The sequence below is a fragment of the Silurus aristotelis genome (assembly GCF_946808225.1).
Source record: "Silurus aristotelis genome assembly, chromosome: 10".
Taxonomy (NCBI): Eukaryota; Metazoa; Chordata; class Actinopteri; order Siluriformes; family Siluridae; genus Silurus; species Silurus aristotelis.
In genome coordinates, this window is record NC_139583.1 from 318935 (window position 1) to 336375 (window position 17441).

General features: G+C 44.5%; 2 protein-coding genes across 5 annotated transcripts in view; one reads left to right on the forward strand and one right to left on the reverse strand.

Moving 5' to 3' along the window:
- Positions 1-2948, forward strand: part of dut (deoxyuridine triphosphatase) — a 3253-nt gene extending 305 nt beyond the window's left edge. Inside the window, exons 2-7 of one of the 2 annotated variants that reach the window (XM_083552513.1) lie at positions 348-519; positions 1237-1328; positions 1443-1487; positions 1706-1780; positions 1863-1933; positions 2493-2948. In XM_083552513.1, the coding sequence (XP_083408639.1) occupies positions 348-519; positions 1237-1328; positions 1443-1487; positions 1706-1780; positions 1863-1933; positions 2493-2549 (512 nt within the window). In that variant the 3' untranslated portion in view covers positions 2550-2948. Of the gene's footprint in view, positions 1-347; positions 619-1124; positions 1329-1442; positions 1488-1705; positions 1781-1862; positions 1934-2492 lie in introns of both variants that reach the window. The other variant, XM_083552514.1, reaches the window with a different exon arrangement.
- A 366-nt stretch (positions 2949-3314) lies between these two features.
- Positions 3315-17441, reverse strand: part of fbn1 (fibrillin 1) — a 126725-nt gene continuing 112598 nt past the window's right edge. Inside the window, exons 51-66 of one of the 3 annotated variants that reach the window (XM_083552174.1) lie at positions 14224-14376; positions 13967-14029; positions 13777-13899; positions 13282-13401; positions 12926-13048; positions 12707-12838; positions 12392-12517; positions 12094-12300; positions 11601-11726; positions 10145-10267; positions 9559-9675; positions 9127-9255; positions 8860-8979; positions 8530-8761; positions 7513-7660; positions 3315-5738 (exon numbers count right to left, since the gene is read on the reverse strand). In XM_083552174.1, the coding sequence (XP_083408300.1) occupies positions 5349-5738; positions 7513-7660; positions 8530-8761; positions 8860-8979; positions 9127-9255; positions 9559-9675; positions 10145-10267; positions 11601-11726; positions 12094-12300; positions 12392-12517; positions 12707-12838; positions 12926-13048; positions 13282-13401; positions 13777-13899; positions 13967-14029; positions 14224-14376 (2432 nt within the window). In that variant the 3' untranslated portion in view covers positions 3315-5348. Of the gene's footprint in view, positions 5739-7512; positions 7661-8529; positions 8762-8859; positions 8980-9126; positions 9256-9558; positions 9676-10144; positions 10268-10292; positions 11521-11558; positions 11727-12093; positions 12301-12391; positions 12518-12706; positions 12839-12925; positions 13049-13281; positions 13402-13776; positions 13900-13966; positions 14030-14223; positions 14377-17441 lie in introns of those variants that run through there. The other 2 variants (XM_083552176.1, XM_083552175.1) reach the window with 2 other exon arrangements.

A 17441-nucleotide genomic window follows, 5' to 3' on the forward strand; every position in this document is an offset into this window, starting at 1 on the left:
ACGGTGGTTAGAGCTTTAATGAAGTGTGTGTGTGTGTGTGTGTGTGTGTGTGTGGGGGGGGGGGGGAATCAGCTGTGTTGTGTAGAACTCTTCTGATTGGCTCAGACACTCCGCGCTCTGATTGGTTACTCAGAGCAGCCTGGGCACCACGTTGTCGCTTGTATTTGGTTGGAAAAGCGCGGGGAGGCGGGACCCTTTTTTCGCGCGCTGTTTAAAAGCTGCTGTGAGGGATTGATTTGGGCGCGCGAGGTCTTTGTGAGGAGCTTCATCGCGGAACTGCTGCTCGCGCCACTTTGTAGTAAAAAAAAGCTCGCTCGCTCGCTCGCGCGCGCGTGTGTGTGTTGCAGGTAAGATGCCGTGCTCAGAAGTAAGGGATAGAGACGCAGTGTCTCCTGTGAAGAAGAGCAGGTCTGAGGAAGCTCCTGCAGGAGCCATTGTGCTGAAATTCGCTAAACTGTCTGAACGCGCCACAACTCCGACCAGAGGCTCAGCTAAAGCCGCCGGATATGACCTGTACAGGTGAGCACACTGGAGCTGTTCGAGTCCAGAGCTTTTCTAGAGTCAAATACTGAATCATGCGCAAAGAGTCCACAGGTTTCAGTAGCAGTGATTTTAACAGTGCAGCTTTTCCAGGAAGTCCATCATTAGTTCCTCAGTGTTGATGGACTGTAGCCTGTTGCTAGCGATTGTTTTTATAAATAAAATATTCTTTTGTATATTTTTCTTACGATTAATCGTATAAGATGTACTTTTCTTCAACAAGCTCTAATAAATATACAAGAGAAAATGAGCTGGTTTTAACTAAGTAACTTGTTTCCTTTTAGAAAGATCTACATTTTTATTGCTGAAATGACCTTCAAGAATATCTGTGAAAACTAAACCCATTGAACGGTCAGATTACATTAAAATGCAAATAGAAATAAAAAAATCATAAATACGTTTCAGAAAAAAGTAAACACACCGTATGCGGTCTGGTGTTTCTGACTTTCTCGTAAACATTTCTGGTAACCATGTTGTGGACCTGAAGCTTGAAGCTGTCGATCTTCTCTGCTTCATCTACCATGTGATTCTACTGATTGTAGCACTTTTCTTTTTCACTGTGAAACTTTCTGGAATTGTTTCAGCCCTAAACTATTTGACTCATTTTAGGGCTTTGAATTACTTAAAAAAAAAAAAAAAAAAAAAGTATAAAGTGAGTAAAAATATGAATAATGCTTTTGATCATGGTCTTTACAGTGCATATGATTACTCCATTGCACCGATGGACAAGGCCATTGTGAAGACCGACATCCAGATCGCTGTTCCTGCAGGGTGTTACGGCCGAGTGGGTACGGACACGGTTCATCTCGTTCACCTTCTCAGCAGCTTCAGACATGTCTGTAGATTTACATATACAGGACACATCCTGGTCTCATGTTTATTCTTATGATTATGTTCCTCAGCTCCTCGCTCTGGTCTTGCAGCGAAGCATTTTATTGATGTTGGTGGTAAGTGAGTCTTTAATTATATAAAGAAGTGAACCCCTGAAATGATGGTGTAAATGGTGTGTAGGAGCTCCACACATCCTGTGCGTTACTGGCGTGTCGCTCTAAATATGACCAGGATAACCTCATTATGCTGAACAGAAATGTTACAGGTACATGTTTGAGGTGAGGTCAGAGGTCATGGTACAGACTGGGCTAACGCTGTTGTGTTTGTGGTTCAGCCGGTGTGGTGGATGAAGACTACAGAGGAAACGTTGGTGTCGTGCTGTTCAACTTTGGAAAGGAGACATTTGAAGGTCAGTTTGGTGTTGTGATTAGAAGTGATGTACTTGGTGAAGGTATAGTTCTGAGTTTGGGTAATGAATGTTTTGTTTACAGTGAAACGAGGAGACCGAGTGGCTCAGCTGGTGTGTGAACGAATCTGCTATCCTGATTTACAGGAACTTCAGGTAAAAACCTAACCATAGATGTTTATCCTAATTAAGAGTTCAGTTCCACTAAACATGAGCAAATTTACCCTCATCACCTCTTTACTCACACTGTAGTCCCAGCTCTGTAAATCACCAGATCTCTCTCCTACATCTGGGACACGCCCACACCTGGTGTCTAGAACGTGACAGAAGTTGACATGGGTGTGTGAGGTGTCCCCTTATTTACACGTCATTTATTGGAGTGATTTCCTCCACTATCTAAACGTCTGGTTGTACTGTAATGTGTAAAAAGCTGTACACACTGCACCAGAACACACACAGCTGGTCAATGTGCCAAAAGCCCTGGAGAGATGATTTCTCTTACATCCCAACTTTATGATTAATTCTTTAAATCTGTACTTGTATCCTGGTTGATTTTGCCTGTACATTTTATGTGTTTGGTCTTGCAAGGGGTGTGTGTGTGTGTGTGTGTGTGTGTGTGAAAGAGAGTGAAATCTAAAGTAAATAAATGAGCTGGGATTGATACACATCTGGCTGTATGTAAAACTATTTTTGGCATTTTGGTTTGTGTTTGCAGACCCTGGATGAGACGGAGAGGGGTGTGGGAGGATTCGGCTCCACTGGGAGGAGCTGAAATACTCACTGCTCCTGTTTAATAGAATGTTAGGGGGTTTGTAATGTGATGTTACTGTTGATGCCTGCAATTCAATTTTACGTTGGACCACCAGGTGGTTTATTAATGTTATATAACAAGGTGAATTCACCAGTCAGAGGTGAAGGTGGTGAGAAACTTAGATGGTAGAAACCTCTGTGAGCATCAGAATGTGTTCTGAGTTATAGTTTTAACAAGAAGTCTTTGTTCAGGTTATTCATGTTTCTAGATGGAGGCTTGACATCAGAACCTCTTCGAGAACTTTCAGTACTAAAGCTGATCAAGGAATTTTCATGGACTCTTGATGTTGCAGCATTTTTTTTTTTTTTTTTTAGATATGAAGTGTTTAATGTAATGACAATAAAAGTGGTTTTATACTTGGTTATCTTTTGTCTTGTACTGATGATATTACTGACCTGCTACCTCACGTGTTCTCTACAGAATTTTGTGCTTCTTTTAATCCTGTTAGACGTCATGTTGTGGAGTTTCTACATCATTCTGAGAAACTCAACTTCTCTGTCCTGAAGTTCCAGTTGGATCTGTCTGTTACACAGCACTCATACTGGAGACTCCTTCCATACATCTAACATGAATTTATCCTAGGAGAAAACTTCACCATCTCAGGGCTAATGCACATATGATTTCATTTCTCAGTAGTTATATAAAAGGCCAAGCTGCTGTCTGACCAATCAAAAGCCAGACCTCAGCAGAGCTTTAGGTGAAATAAAGGCAGACTCGAGTCTCCCGTTACAACCAAAACATTCTTTTATTGTGAAGTTACACCTAAACTCCTCACAGATGTGAACACAATGCTGCTGGTGTCTTGGTGAAGGCACTGATTATATGTGGTGTGTTTATGGCCTGAGAGGCCTCAGTGCAGTAGTGTGTCTCTCTCTCTCTCTCTCGTGAAATTTACAGTTACACAAAATGAGAATAAAAAGTAGTTGGTCTTTATAATAAGCACCATTGAGTCCTCCAGTCCAGGGCACTATAGGTGTGTTTAGAGAAGCTCCCTGGGTCAATGGTGGTGTGGTTACAGTCATACACACTCATACTGTGGCGTAGTGAAAGGACAGTTTGCAGGTTGTTTTAACTCTAATGTTGATGTGTTATTAGCACCAGTAAATACGATTAAAACACTTAACTACAATAGACAGCGCAGATATGATAGAAGCAGAATCCTTCAGAACCACAGTGGAAACCAAACACAGGAACAGTTCAGCTGAAAATAAACACGCACAGTCTTCTCCTTTAACCAACATCTCTGGAGGCTCCATAACCCTGCACTCACATGTAACACTGTGGGCGTGGCCTGTGCAGCATTGATTCAGATTCCAATTACTAATCAGTTTATTATAAAAGTGCACTAATGTGAAAGTAATTTTACATGGAGGGCTTCATGATTCAGAGACACTAATGATCTGTACCAGTTTATCCATCAGGAGTGTTAACCTACGCTCACCTTCATTCTGAGGTAACACTAAAGTCCAGAATTCCATATCTCAGGGGCTTGGTGGATATTTAGGTAAAAGAGGTTCCTTTGATGGAACAGCTGATGAATTACAGCTCTGAACTCTCTGATGCTATCTACTGGGCTTTTGAGTTGAGACACTTCACAGTGTGAAGGGAGATGTGGTGACTGAATGCCGCCATATCGTGTGTGACAGGTGTGTTTATGTGTGAGGAGGATGTTATCAGTTCCTGGCTGGAAGTGTTTCAATTGCAGCATAAGGTTGTGAGTGAAGAACTGAAGGACCATGAGATTCATCTGGAATTTGTGATTTGTACTGGAGTCCCAGCTCTGTGTCACGCCCACATGGAGATGATCACCATCCATCTCCTGTCACTGGTGAATGTAGGGTTAGTATGTGTTTGTGTAAGTGTTAGCTGCACTCACCTCCCAGCTCCAGAGGAAGCATGATAGATGTATGTTTAGCGTAAAAACGGGAAAAAAAAGGAAACTGTGGACATTTACTTTAGACTGAAAGGCAACGTTAAAAGGTTTTTACTATTTAAAGTGGTAAAAAATATATATATATTTCTGTCCAGTCTCCTTCTCAAACACTATTTATTCCCCCATCGTAGCTTCATCTTCTGCCCCTGTCCACTTTCTCTCAATCTAATCCCCATTTTACCTATTTTTATTCTAAAATAGTGGCTGAGGGAAAAGGTCGAGAAAAGGTTGGATGAGGTTTGGTTTTGTATGTTCATCTATCAGTACAAAACACTGCGTTATACACACTCCTCGCAGGTTAGTCCACTAGCTAATCAGCAAGCCGGCCCATTTTTCTCTATTAGCAAATTAAATTAATGGGTATTTGCTATGAACAACAAGCAAGCTAGTTAGCTAGGTTCATTTTACTAGCTAGTTAGCATGCTAGCTGCTTATCTTTTTTTATTAGCTAATGTAGCTTTTGTAGTATTCACCAAATTTGAGTAGAGACCCTATGTTGCCATGCTGGCTAGCTGTTCAGCTTGTTGTGCTTGTTTATTCTATTAGCTTATAATCAGAGGAGAAGGTTAGCAAGTCTGTACAGGTTGAGAAGGTAACTTGAATTTCAGAGAACTTCTTCATTGCTGCGAGTGCACACATTGGATCGGGAAGTGGACAAGGGCAGAGTCCATACTGAGAGCTGGATCAGAGGAAACACTTTACTGCAGCTTTCAGTTCTATGGAGCGTAGATATGTACTGTTATTATTGTTAGGGATATTTCTGAGAGAAGGTGAACCACTGCTGTGAGATCTTTCGGTAGGAAATACAAGTCCTTTTTGGTATGAAGCTAATGCAAGTGGATCTGAAGTTTAATGTGTAGTGTTTCTCCCAGTTCTCCACTGAGGTAGTCTTTATCGTTCTCATCCTCTAGTGACTCCAGCTCCTTCTTTCTATATACCGGAACGCCACTGATTTGTAAAGAATAAACTCCAGGCAGGAGGTGGTGGTGTTTGTTTTTCGACAAGTGCAGGAAGCTCACTCCATCCCTCTGGTTGAGTTTAAACAGGCCCACATCATTCCCGAAGTTGATAGCATAATGCACATGGTTTTTGAGGGTGGAGAGAGCCGGGAGGAACTCCATAATGTGATCTTTAGCACTTAGCTTGCAGATGCTCAGGTTAAATTGTATGACATCATCAACATCCAGGCTGGCAGAAGTAATCACTTCCTGATCGACCTGAAAGTGGAAAAAAAGTATGTCCTGAACTCCTTCCCTATACACCATATCATAATCCAAACCCCGCCCCTATACACCACATCATAACCCAATCACCTCCCCTGTACACCACATCGTAACCCAAACCCCTCCCATTACACTACATCTTAAACCAAACCCCTCCCACTACACTACATCAGAACCCAATCCCTTCCCACTACACATCATAACCCAAACCCCTCCCACTACACTACATCAGAACCCAATCCTTTCCCACTACACATCATAGCCCAAACCCCTCCCACTACACTACATCATAACCCAAACCCCTCCCATTACACTACATCTTAACCCAAACCCCTCCCACTACACTACATCAGAACCCAATCCCTTCCCACTACAAATCAGAACCCAAACCCCTCCCACTACACTACATCAGAACCCAAACCCCTCCCATTACACTACATCTTAAAACCAAACCCCTCCCACTACACTAAATCAGAACCCAATCCCTTCCCACAACACATCATAACCCAAACCCCCCCACTACACTACATCATAACCCAAACCCCTCCCACTACACTACATCAGAACCCAAACCCCTCCCATTACACTACATCTTAAACCAAACCCCTCCCACTACACTACATCAGAACCCAAACCCCTCCCATTACACTACATCTTAACCCAAACCCCTCCCACTACACTACATCAGAACCCAAACCCCTCCCATTACACTACATCTTAAACCAAACCCCTCCCACTACACTACATCTTAAACCAAACCCCCCCACTACACTACATCATAACCCAAACCCCTCCCATTACACTACATCTTAACCCAAACCCCTCCCACTACACTACATCAGAACCCAAACCCCTCCCATTACACTACATCTTAACCCAAACCCCTCCCACTACACTACATCAGAACCCAAACCCCTCCCATTACACTACATCTTAAACCAAACCCCTCCCACTACACTACATCTTCACCCAAACCCCTCCCACTACACTACATGATAACCCAAACCCCTCCCACTACACTACATCATTATGATGAGATATTCTGTTTTGCAATTTAATGTTGAGGAACATTATTTTGAAGTTGTTCCACAGTTTGTCTTTCACACATTGGTGAAGCTCCACCCATCTTTACCTCTGAGAGACTCTCTAAAATACACTATACCCAATTATCCTGATGCTCATTACTTACTAAATGTTTCATTTTAATAACATCAGCAGCATCAAATTCAAAATGACCTTATTCTTTCCTTAAAAATGTGCATTTCCTCAGTTTCCACAACATTTGATATGTTTTCTATGTTCTCTTGTGAATAAATTATGGGTTAATACAATTTGCAAATCTTTACATTGTTTTTATTTACATTTTACACAGTGGCCAAACTCTTATGGATGTGGGATATGTGTAGTATATGTTGTGTTAATGTGCACCTGTGTTAGTTTCTACCTGTTAAAGTGTACCTGCGTGTTGTGTACCTGCGTGTTGTGTAGCTGTGCGTGTTGTGTACCTGTATGTGTTGTGTAACTGTGCGTGTTGTGTACCTGTATATGTTGTGTAGCTGTGCTTGTTGTGTACCCACATGTGTTGTGTAGCTGTTGTGTGTACCTGTGTTATGTAGCTGCATGTTGTGTACCTGCATGTTGTGTAGCTGTGTTGTGTACCCGCTTGTTGTGTACCTGTGTGTTATGTACCTGCATGTTGTGTACCTGTGTGTGTTGTGTACCTGTGTGTTATGTAGGTGTGTGCTGTATACCTGTGTTTGTTATATACCTGAGATGTGTTGGTACTGCGTCGTTTCCGTCCTTTCTTTGGATATCCATTGATCTTACACTCGTAACATGCTTCAGGTGAGAGAGCGTTCTCATCGTCTCCTGCAGGTGGGGTACTGCTGCTAAATCCCACTCCTGATACACAGTGCCTACACACACACACACACACACACACACACACACACACACACACACGAGCTACTTCCTGTGTAGTAGCTCCTTAAGTGTTTATCTTCTTCTTCTTTCGGCTGCTCCCATTAGGGGTCACCACAGCAGATCATCCTCCATCCCCACCCTGTCCTGCATGTCTTCCCTCACCACATCCTTGAACCTCCTCCTTGATCTTCCTCTTTTCCCTCTTGATGGCTCCATCCTCAGCATTCCCCTACTGATATACCCCATGTCCCTCCTCTGCACATGTCCAAACCATCTCAATCTCACCTCCCTCACCTTGTCTCCAAAACGTCCTACATGTGCTGTCGATACTCTTCTATCACAAATCACTCCTGCTATCACTCTTCTCCACCCACTCCACCCTGCCTGCACTCTTTTCTTCACTTCTCTAACACACTCTCCATTACTTTACACCGTTGACCCCAGGTACCTGAACTCCTCCACCTTCTCCACCTCTTCTCCCTGCAACTGCACCCCTCCACTGCCCTCCCTCTCATTCACACACATGTACTCTGTCTTACTCCTTATTCCCCTGTAGTTACTGCAGGTCTGCACATCTCCATTATTCTTAAAAATCAGCACCAGCACACTCCTTCTCCATTACTCAGGCATCTTCTCACCTTCCAGAATCCTGTTAAAAACTCCACTGCATCTCTCCTAAACATCTCCATGCTTCTACCGGTATCTCCACACCATCCAACCTTCTCTCGCTCTCATTTTCCACATTCATCAGCTGCTGAAAATACTCCCTTCATCCTCTCAACACACTCTCCTCACTAGTCAACCTTCAGTGTTTATCTTATTCTGTTATAAATCTCCATAAGGATGTGTGTGTGTGTCTCACCCCTGTCCTGCTCTGTAGTATCCAGCTGGGCACACACACACGAATCCCCCTTCGGTGTTGGAGCAGCCATAGTTGCAGGGGTTCTGTGAAGAGGAGCACTCGTTCACGTCCTCACACACTCCGCTTGTCTGAGTGAACATGAAGCCACTTGGACACACACATCGGAAACTCCCCAAGGTGTTGTGACACGACGCGCTGCCACACACCTGCCCACTCTGACACTCGTTCTCATCTACACACACACATGCACACACACACCATGACTCTGAGAGAGTGTGTGCGCGTGTGTGTAGATGAGAACGAGTGTGTTTAGAGGTGTTTAGATTTTACCGACACACTGGTTCCACTGGTAGTGCTGCAGGTAACCGTGGGGACAACCACACCTGAATCCACCAATCAGGTTCTGGCAGCCATGATTACACCGATGATCTCCATCACACTCATCAACATCTACACACACACACACACACACACACACACACACACACACACACACACACACACACACACTGCATTATCATAGTGCAGTAGTGGAGAGCTCTGGAGGGGTGTGTGTGTGTGTGTGTGTGTGAGTGTGTGAGTGAGGGAGAGAGAGACCTTCACAGCGCAGTCCTCCCTGATCGAGTGAGAATCCCCTCTGACACTCGCAGCTGAAGCTCCCGGGGCTGTTCTGACATGCTCCATTAGGACCACAAAGACTGGGCTCTGACGTACACTCGTTATTATCTACACACACACACACACACACACACACACACACACACACACACACACACAAGGAGGAAGTTCAGTGTCCAAATACTTATGTTCGAACCAAAATTAACAACACAGCCAAAAGTATGTGCCCCCCTGTCCATCACAGCCTCATGACTTTCAGTCCCAAACACAGAACAGTAAGTGTGTATTTGTGCGTGTGTGTGTTTGTGTTACCGATGTAGGCTGAAGGTGCTGATGATGATGATTATAGTGTGTGTGTGTGTGTGTGTGTGTGTGTGTGTGTGTGTGTGTGTGTGTGTGTGTGTGTGTTACCGATGCAGGCTGTGTGATGTTGTGTGAAGCCTGGTGGACACTTGCAGGTGAATCCTCCGATGGTGTTCACACACAAAAACTGACAGTTGTGTTGTTTAGTGGAGCATTCATCCAGATCTACAGGAGAACATGAAGAGATGTACAGAGGAGAAAGAGAGAAAGACAGACAGAGAGAGAGAGACGGGGGGGGGGGGTTATATACGGTGTGAAGGAGAGTTTGATCATCAAAGACACACCTTGGTTCCTGAAGAAACAGGAGGAGAGGAGACCTGCACGCACGCATGTGTGTCTGTGCAAGTGTGCGTGCACGTGTGTGTTGGCGCGTGTGTTTGTGTGTTGTCACGTGTGTGTTTGCGTGTGCGTGTGCGCATACGTGTGTGTGCGTGTGTGTGTGTGTTGGTGCGTTTGTGTCTTTGTGTGTGTGTGTGTGTATGTGTGTGTGTGTGTGTGTGTGCATGTGTGTGTGTGTGTATATGCGTGTGTGTGCGCGCGCGCGCGTGTGTGTTTGTGTGTGTGTCTGCGTGTGTGTGCGTGCGTGTGTGTTGGTGTGTGTGTGTGTGTGTGTGTTGGTGCGTGTGTGCGTTACCTTTGCAGCTCTTGCGGTCCTCCTGCAGAATGTAACCCCGGGGACAGGAGCACACGTATCCTCCCTCAATGTTCTTACAGATGAAGTTGCATGGTTTAGGAGCCTGAGCACATTCATCCACATCTGCACAGAGTGTGTGTGTGTGTGTGTGTGTGTGTGTGTGTGTGTGTGTGTGTGTGTGTGTTTAAAATTAGCAGACATCTTTTTTTCTATAAAGTATTAATAGAAGCATGGATTAAAATCTCTTGGAGATGAGCAGACATCCTGTTGAAGACACTGTGAATCATAACGTTGAAGATCACACTCTGTGAACATTTAAACAGACATCATGTTCCTGCAGTGCGATTCTTCAGTCATTCAGCCTTATTCTCATCCTGACCTGTACTTCATCCTCACAGGAGAACATAGGGAAGTATAAATAATATTGTACGTAAGTATTCAGACAATTTACTCAGCACTTTGTTGAAGCTCCTTTGGCAGCAGTTCCAGTTTGAAGTCTTTTGGGGTTTGACACTAGAAGCTTTACACACTTGGACTTCAGGGCAAATCGGACCTTCACATAGTCGTCCCTTATCCACTCCAGGGTTGTCTTGACTGTGTGTTTAGGGTCGTTTTCATGTAGGAAGGTGAACCTTTGAAGGTCCTGACTGTTGTGGAACAGGCTTTTGATTGAGGAGATCTCTGTAATTCCCTCAACCCTGACCAGTTTCCCAGTCCCTGCTGCAGAAAAAAAAACACAGCTGCCACCACCATGCTTCACTGTTGGGATGGTTTTGGGCAGATGATGATGAGAAGTCCCTGGTTTCCTCCAGACAATCCGTTCTGAATTTAGGCCAAACAGTTTAATTCTCTGGTTTCATCAGACCACAGAATTTTGTTCTACACAGTCTGAGTCCTTTAGTGGGCTGTTTTTGTAGCCTCCTTCAGATCTGTGCCTACAACAATCCTGTCTCTGAGCTTTGTAGGCCATTCCTTTGACCTTATGGTTTAGTTTTTGTTCTGATCTACATTTCCAGCTGTGAGGTCTTCTATAGAGAGGTGTGTGTCTGTTCTAATGTAGTCCAATCAATAAACTTTTCCACAGGTAGACGCCAGTCAAGGTGTAGAAACATCTCAGCAACGATCAGGAGAATTGTGAGGCACCTGAGCTCATTCTCAAGTGTTGTTGCAAAGCATCTGAATACTTGTGGACATATGATACTTCAGATTTTTTATTTTAAATAATGTACAGACATTTCTAGAATTCAGGTTTCACTTCATTATTATGAGGAACTGTAGAAGTGTAGATTTAGGAGAACAAATCAGTGTGAATGATTGTAGTATCAACATAACAACATTGAAAACTGTGAAGAAGATCTGAATCCTTTCTGAATGCACTGTATATATACACACACGCACACGCACACACACACACACACACACACACACACACACACACACACACACACACACTCACCAATGCAGATAGTGCTGGTGATGTCGGTGGTGTATCCAGGATTACAGACGCACTTGTAGGACCCCAGTGTGTTCACACAGCGGCCATTCTTACACAGGTTCCCCATCACCTTACACTCATCAATATCTGCACAAAACACAGAGGAGTTGCACCTTCTCAATGCAAGCTGTAGATCATCGCTGTATAGCTCTAACTTCTTCATGATTTTCCCTTTGGATTAAAACATAATCAGGAGATTATGGGATGTGGTGTAGATTTGAGATCACAGTGGGATCTCCTGCTGCTGGATTCTGTAGATTCCTAAGGGTTCTTCTCACTCTGTAACAGTAGTTACCTGCACACACATATACCTGCTGCATACAGCAGATTCTCAGATTCGGTAGTGAGGATTTTCTACACCACCACTCAAACACATCATTCTGAACACTTTCAAAATGTTTCCCAAAACATCTTCAGCAGCATCAGGTTCTTACAGGAAGTGTGTGATGCTCACCCTGTCGATCTGTGGTGTAGCCAGGACCAAGTGGACACATTTTCTTGTACTGTGTTGTTCCAGGAAGTGGACAGATCTCACAGTCTGACCCCCAGCCGCGACCTCCGTCACAGCAGCACTCGGATTTGGTCACGCTCACTCGGTTAGAGGAACCCATCTGACACAACGTCTGCAGAACCTCAGTGAAACAGAAACCCTGACGATTATCTGCGACACAGCACCCAGAGCACGGATCAGCTTCCAGAGCTGGCGAGAGTACAGATATAATGAAGCAGGAGAGATACAGATGTTCACTCACCGATACACTCCGTCAGTGTGGAGCTGGGCGTGAACCCCTGGTCACACCTGCACCTGTAGCTTCCCAACGTGTTCTCACAGCGGCCATTCTCACACACACGAGGCTTCACAGTGCACTCGTTCAGATCTACACACACACACAACAACAACAACATTGTAATACCTGAATAATAAGCAGTCCAACAACCCGAGAGAACAGGGTTTAGAGGAAATGTTCTTCACTGTTCCACAGATGATTTCTGAAGACCCAAGCTGGTTTAACAGCTTCCAAAAACACTGCTTGTTGTATTTGTGTGTGAGTTAGTGGGAGCCTCACCTATACACGCCTCTCCTGATGGTTTTCTGGTGTATCCCTCAGGACAGATACACATGTAGGTTCCTATTAGGTTCTTACAGGTCATTCCTTTGGACCTGCAGTCATCCAGCCCTTCTGCACACTCATCCTGGTCTGAAACACACAAACCATATTCATCTTACAGTATGTGTGTGTGTGTTTATTCTCCAGTTTTAGACCTGTGTGTTTGTGGGTATGTACCTCTGCACATCCTCTGATCTTCTCGTAGAACGTATCCTGCAGGACATTTACACTCATACGAGCCGTATGTGTTCATGCAGCGGAAGGCGCACAGCAAAGGATTCTGGGAACACTCATTCACATCTGCACTCATTCACACCAACAGAGGTACAGAGGAAACAGAGGAAAAACTCCCTTAGATGTTATGAGGAAGAAACCTTGAGAGGAACCAGACTCAAAAGCAGAACCTCATCCTCATTTGGGTGACATCAAGAGTTTGATTATAGACTTTAAACACTCTGTGTGTGTGTGTGTGTGTGTGTGTGTGTGTGCGTGTGTGTGTGTGTGTGTGTGTGTGTGTGTGTGTGTGTGTATACCTTCGCATGTCATCATGGGTCCAGGTTCGAATCCCTCCTCACACACACACTCAAATCCTCCAATGACATTAGAGCAGGTACCGTTACCACAAGGGTTCCCCACACTGCACTCGTCTATATCTGAGAAACAAACAAACAAACACACACACACACACACACACACACACACACACACACACACACACACACACACACACACACACACACACACACACACTTATCCTGTGTGTGATCTTTTTAACACACCATGCATTACACACTGATCATGTCCGGCAGCTGTGCTCCAAACACCACATTTGTGGGTGATTAATGCTGAATGCAGCTGCAGGACGTTCAGATGTTCCTCATGTTGCATTGTTCAGTGACTCGCACTGTGCAGGACACACACTCAACATCTCACTGCTTTTATAGCCCAAACAAAGCACCATAGACAGGACCATAGACAGGTGTGTGTGTGTGTGTGTGTGTGTGTGTGTGTGTGTGTGTGTGTGTTACCTGTGCAGTTTGCACCAGATGAGTCCAGAGTGTATCCGATGTGACAGTCACAGCGGAAGGAGCCGTCAGTGTTTATACACTGCGCGTTGTGGCAGATGTTCGGGTCTTTACACTCGTCCGTGTCTGTGAAATAATCAATATATAGATGACGTAATAACATGATTAATCAGTGAGATCAGGATCAGCTCACCCTCAGGGCCATCGTCTGTCCCATACGGCTGTCCTGTACTGTAACACAACAGGCTGAAGTCACCTGTAACACCCACACACCCACACACACACACACACACACACACACACACACACACACACATGTAAATGACACACTAACTGCAGGAATGAGTTGTTCCAGTGATATGTCTGGGCTTTTGGTGCATGCTCTCCTGAAGTCCACTGTGTGTGTGTGTGTGTGTGTGTGTGTGTGTGTGTGTGTGTGTGTTTTCTAACCGGAGGTCCTATTGGGACAGAGGTCACAGGGATCCCCCCATCCCTGCCCAGGCATGGCACTGCAGCAGCATTCTCCTTTAGTGGTGTTCAGAGGCTTCGGAGCAGAACAACGACCGTTCTCAAACTTAGTGTAGCAGAAACTCACTCGTTTATCTGTGGGTGGGGGGGAGGGGAGACACATAGAGAGAGACTTTTTTCCCCTTTATTTGACACAAACTATGTTAAAGGCCAGATGGTATCAGGTTTGTTTGTTAATTAAAAAGATAATTAGATATAAATTTGCTCAGTTATGATAATTAGAGGTTGGGGGAGGGGTGATTATTTAGTTCAGTTCTGGTGCAATGTGCAGTTCTTCTATTACAGAACATAGAACTTCTCCACAGCACCACACAGCTTCAAACACCTTCATCTCCCCCATACTCCTATAAAGATTTTAATCTACCACAATCCTTGATTTTATTAGTCTGGAGAAGATTCTGATGGCATCACAGTCTGCATTATAAGCCACTTTGTTCTTTCTGCTCAGGTATTTGGCCATTTTCTCCTGACCAAAAATAAAATTAATTAACTGACACATAAACCTGTTTCCCCTGATGTATTCCCAGAACCCAGTAAAACCCAGAACAAAACACTGAAGAGTAAAATTCACATTAAAGGAACATTTATTTAAAACCTTAACACAGGCCCTGTAGAGCAGCTTCCCCATCACTGCTTCAAAGTTCATCTCCCCTTCACCCCTGCACTCCAGGAGGGGGCACTCACACCCGTCAAGGTCAGAAGCAACTGGTCTTGCTGATTACATAGTCCTTCAATTCAATTCAATTCAATTCAATTTAATTCAATTCAGTTCATGTTTATTTGTATTGAGTTTTTAATAATGAACATGGTCTCAGAGCAGCTTTACACAGATAATGTGGAGATAAAAATGAAGATGTTCTTTATAAGTGTAAGTTTCTCCCTGATGAACAAGTCGGTGGAGACTGTGGTGAAGGAAAAACTCCCTGAGATGCAGAAGGAAGAAACCTTGAGAGGAACCAGACTCAAGAGGGAACCTCATCCTCATCTGGGTTCCACCGAATGTCAATTTAGCTGCAGCTGAACACGGGTTAGGGTTAGGGTTAGGGTTAAGAACTCCACAGGGAGACCTGTTACAGGATGTAATGGATCATGCGATCGACGGTTGATTGCTCATGCCTTGTTGTTGGTTTGGTGCTAGTTCGGCTGTTCTGTTGTATATAAAAGTTGCTGAGTTACACTCTCGTGTCTGCCTTTTATGCATGCTTATACTGCTGCATAAACATGGTGTCAGAAGATGCCTAGCGCGTTTTCTTAAGTTGACGCTGTGTTTGCTAATTCCGACCTAAGAAGTTTAGCGATTATGGACGCTGATAATGCTGCGGTCGCGCTTCGCCCGCCGAGTGGCGTACCGGCTAATATACCTCCGCCATTACCGATGAACATGAACGGAGACTGGAGCGCTAACTGGGACTTATTCAGAGCCGAGTTCGAGGATTATGCGCTGGTCACTGGCCTGGCTGAGAAGACCGGGGAAGTACAAGCTGCTACATTGAGAAGCGTGATGGGATCTGAATGCAGACATGTTTACCGGCACAATCTGAATCTAACAGATAAACAACAAAGAGACATTAAAACCATCCTAGATGCCTTGGAAGCATACTTCTCTTGGAGAAGAAGTGTCCAAGAAGACTCTTGGACACAAGCAAGACATGCCGATACTGTGGTAATGTGCATTCAAGAGGCCGGGATTACTGTCCAGCATATGGCAAAACATGTAGACTTTGTGGAACTAACAATCACTTTGCTAAAGTATGCCTTAAGAGTAAAAGCAGATCTACGGAGGGGAAGCTTCACTGCATTGAACATTCTAAGGAGCCGGTTGGGGACAGTGATGATGATATTTACGTAGTTGAGTCCATTAGCACGGTGCACATGAAAGGAAAGAAATGGTTTGTTTCTATGCAATTACATGGCAAGTCACTGCGTTGTCAGTTAGATTCAGGAGCAACATGCAATGTGATGAGCTACAAGGACAAAGTAAAGGTGGCTCCACACACACCACTCCGCCCTAGTAGCGCCAAACTACGGCTGTACTCAGGCGAGTCGCTGGACTCCATGGGCGTTTTTGATACAAAATGTGTGGTTAAAGGAGAGAAATATCAGCTGTCTTTTGAGATAGTAGAATCAAGTCAAAATCCACTTCTCTCAGGCTCAACTTGTGAACAGCTAGGCCTGATGCAGATCACAATACCAGATGACGTGCTCAAAATTGGATATGAACGGTCTGAGCCTCTGACTAAGGAACAGTTAATTGATAAATACAGTGGTGTTCAACTTGCCTGTGGAATCACTGCCTGGTGAGGTCCATTTTGAGCTGGATCCCAGTGTTACACCAATACAGTGTGCCCCGCGAAATGTTCCAATTGCTATGAAAGCAACAGTCAAAGCCCAACTGGACGCATATCAGGCTGAGGGTCATATTACAGATGTTACAGAGCCAACAGATTGGAATAGCAACATGGTGATAGTAAAACAACCAGACAAGCTGAGAATTTGCTTAGACCCAAAGTTTCTGAACAAAGCTCTAAAACGCTCTCATTATATCATGCCAACCCTGGAGGATGTTTTATACAAATTGCCTAAAGCAAGGATCTTCACGTTGGTTGATGCCAAACATGCATTCTTACAGTGCAAGCTCGACCAAGAGAGCAGCTTCATGACCACATTCTGGACCCCATGGGGCAGGAAAAGCTACCATTTGGTGTCTCAGTGGCACCTGAGGTCTATCAACGGAAACAGCATGAACTCTTATCAGGTCTAAAGGGCATTGAGCCCATCGCAGATGATATTCTTGTTGTTGGTTGTGGTGACACGGACCAGCAAACTGAAAATGATCATGATCACAAGCTGCAGGCCCTGTTGGAGCGTTGCAGGGAGGTCAAGCTACGACTTAGCTTAAAAAAGTTGCAATTTAAAGTAAACAAGGTGAAGTTCCATGGTCATATTCTTTCATCCATGGGCTTGAAGCCTGACCCAGAAAAGGTGAGGGCTATCATGGACATGCCCAACCCTACAGATGCTAAAGGTGTACAGCGTCTCATCGGCTTTGCTAATTATTTAGCCAAATTCATGCCCCACTTGTCTACTGTTTGCGAGCCACTGCGGCGTTTGCTCGACAAAGACACCCCATGGCACTGGCT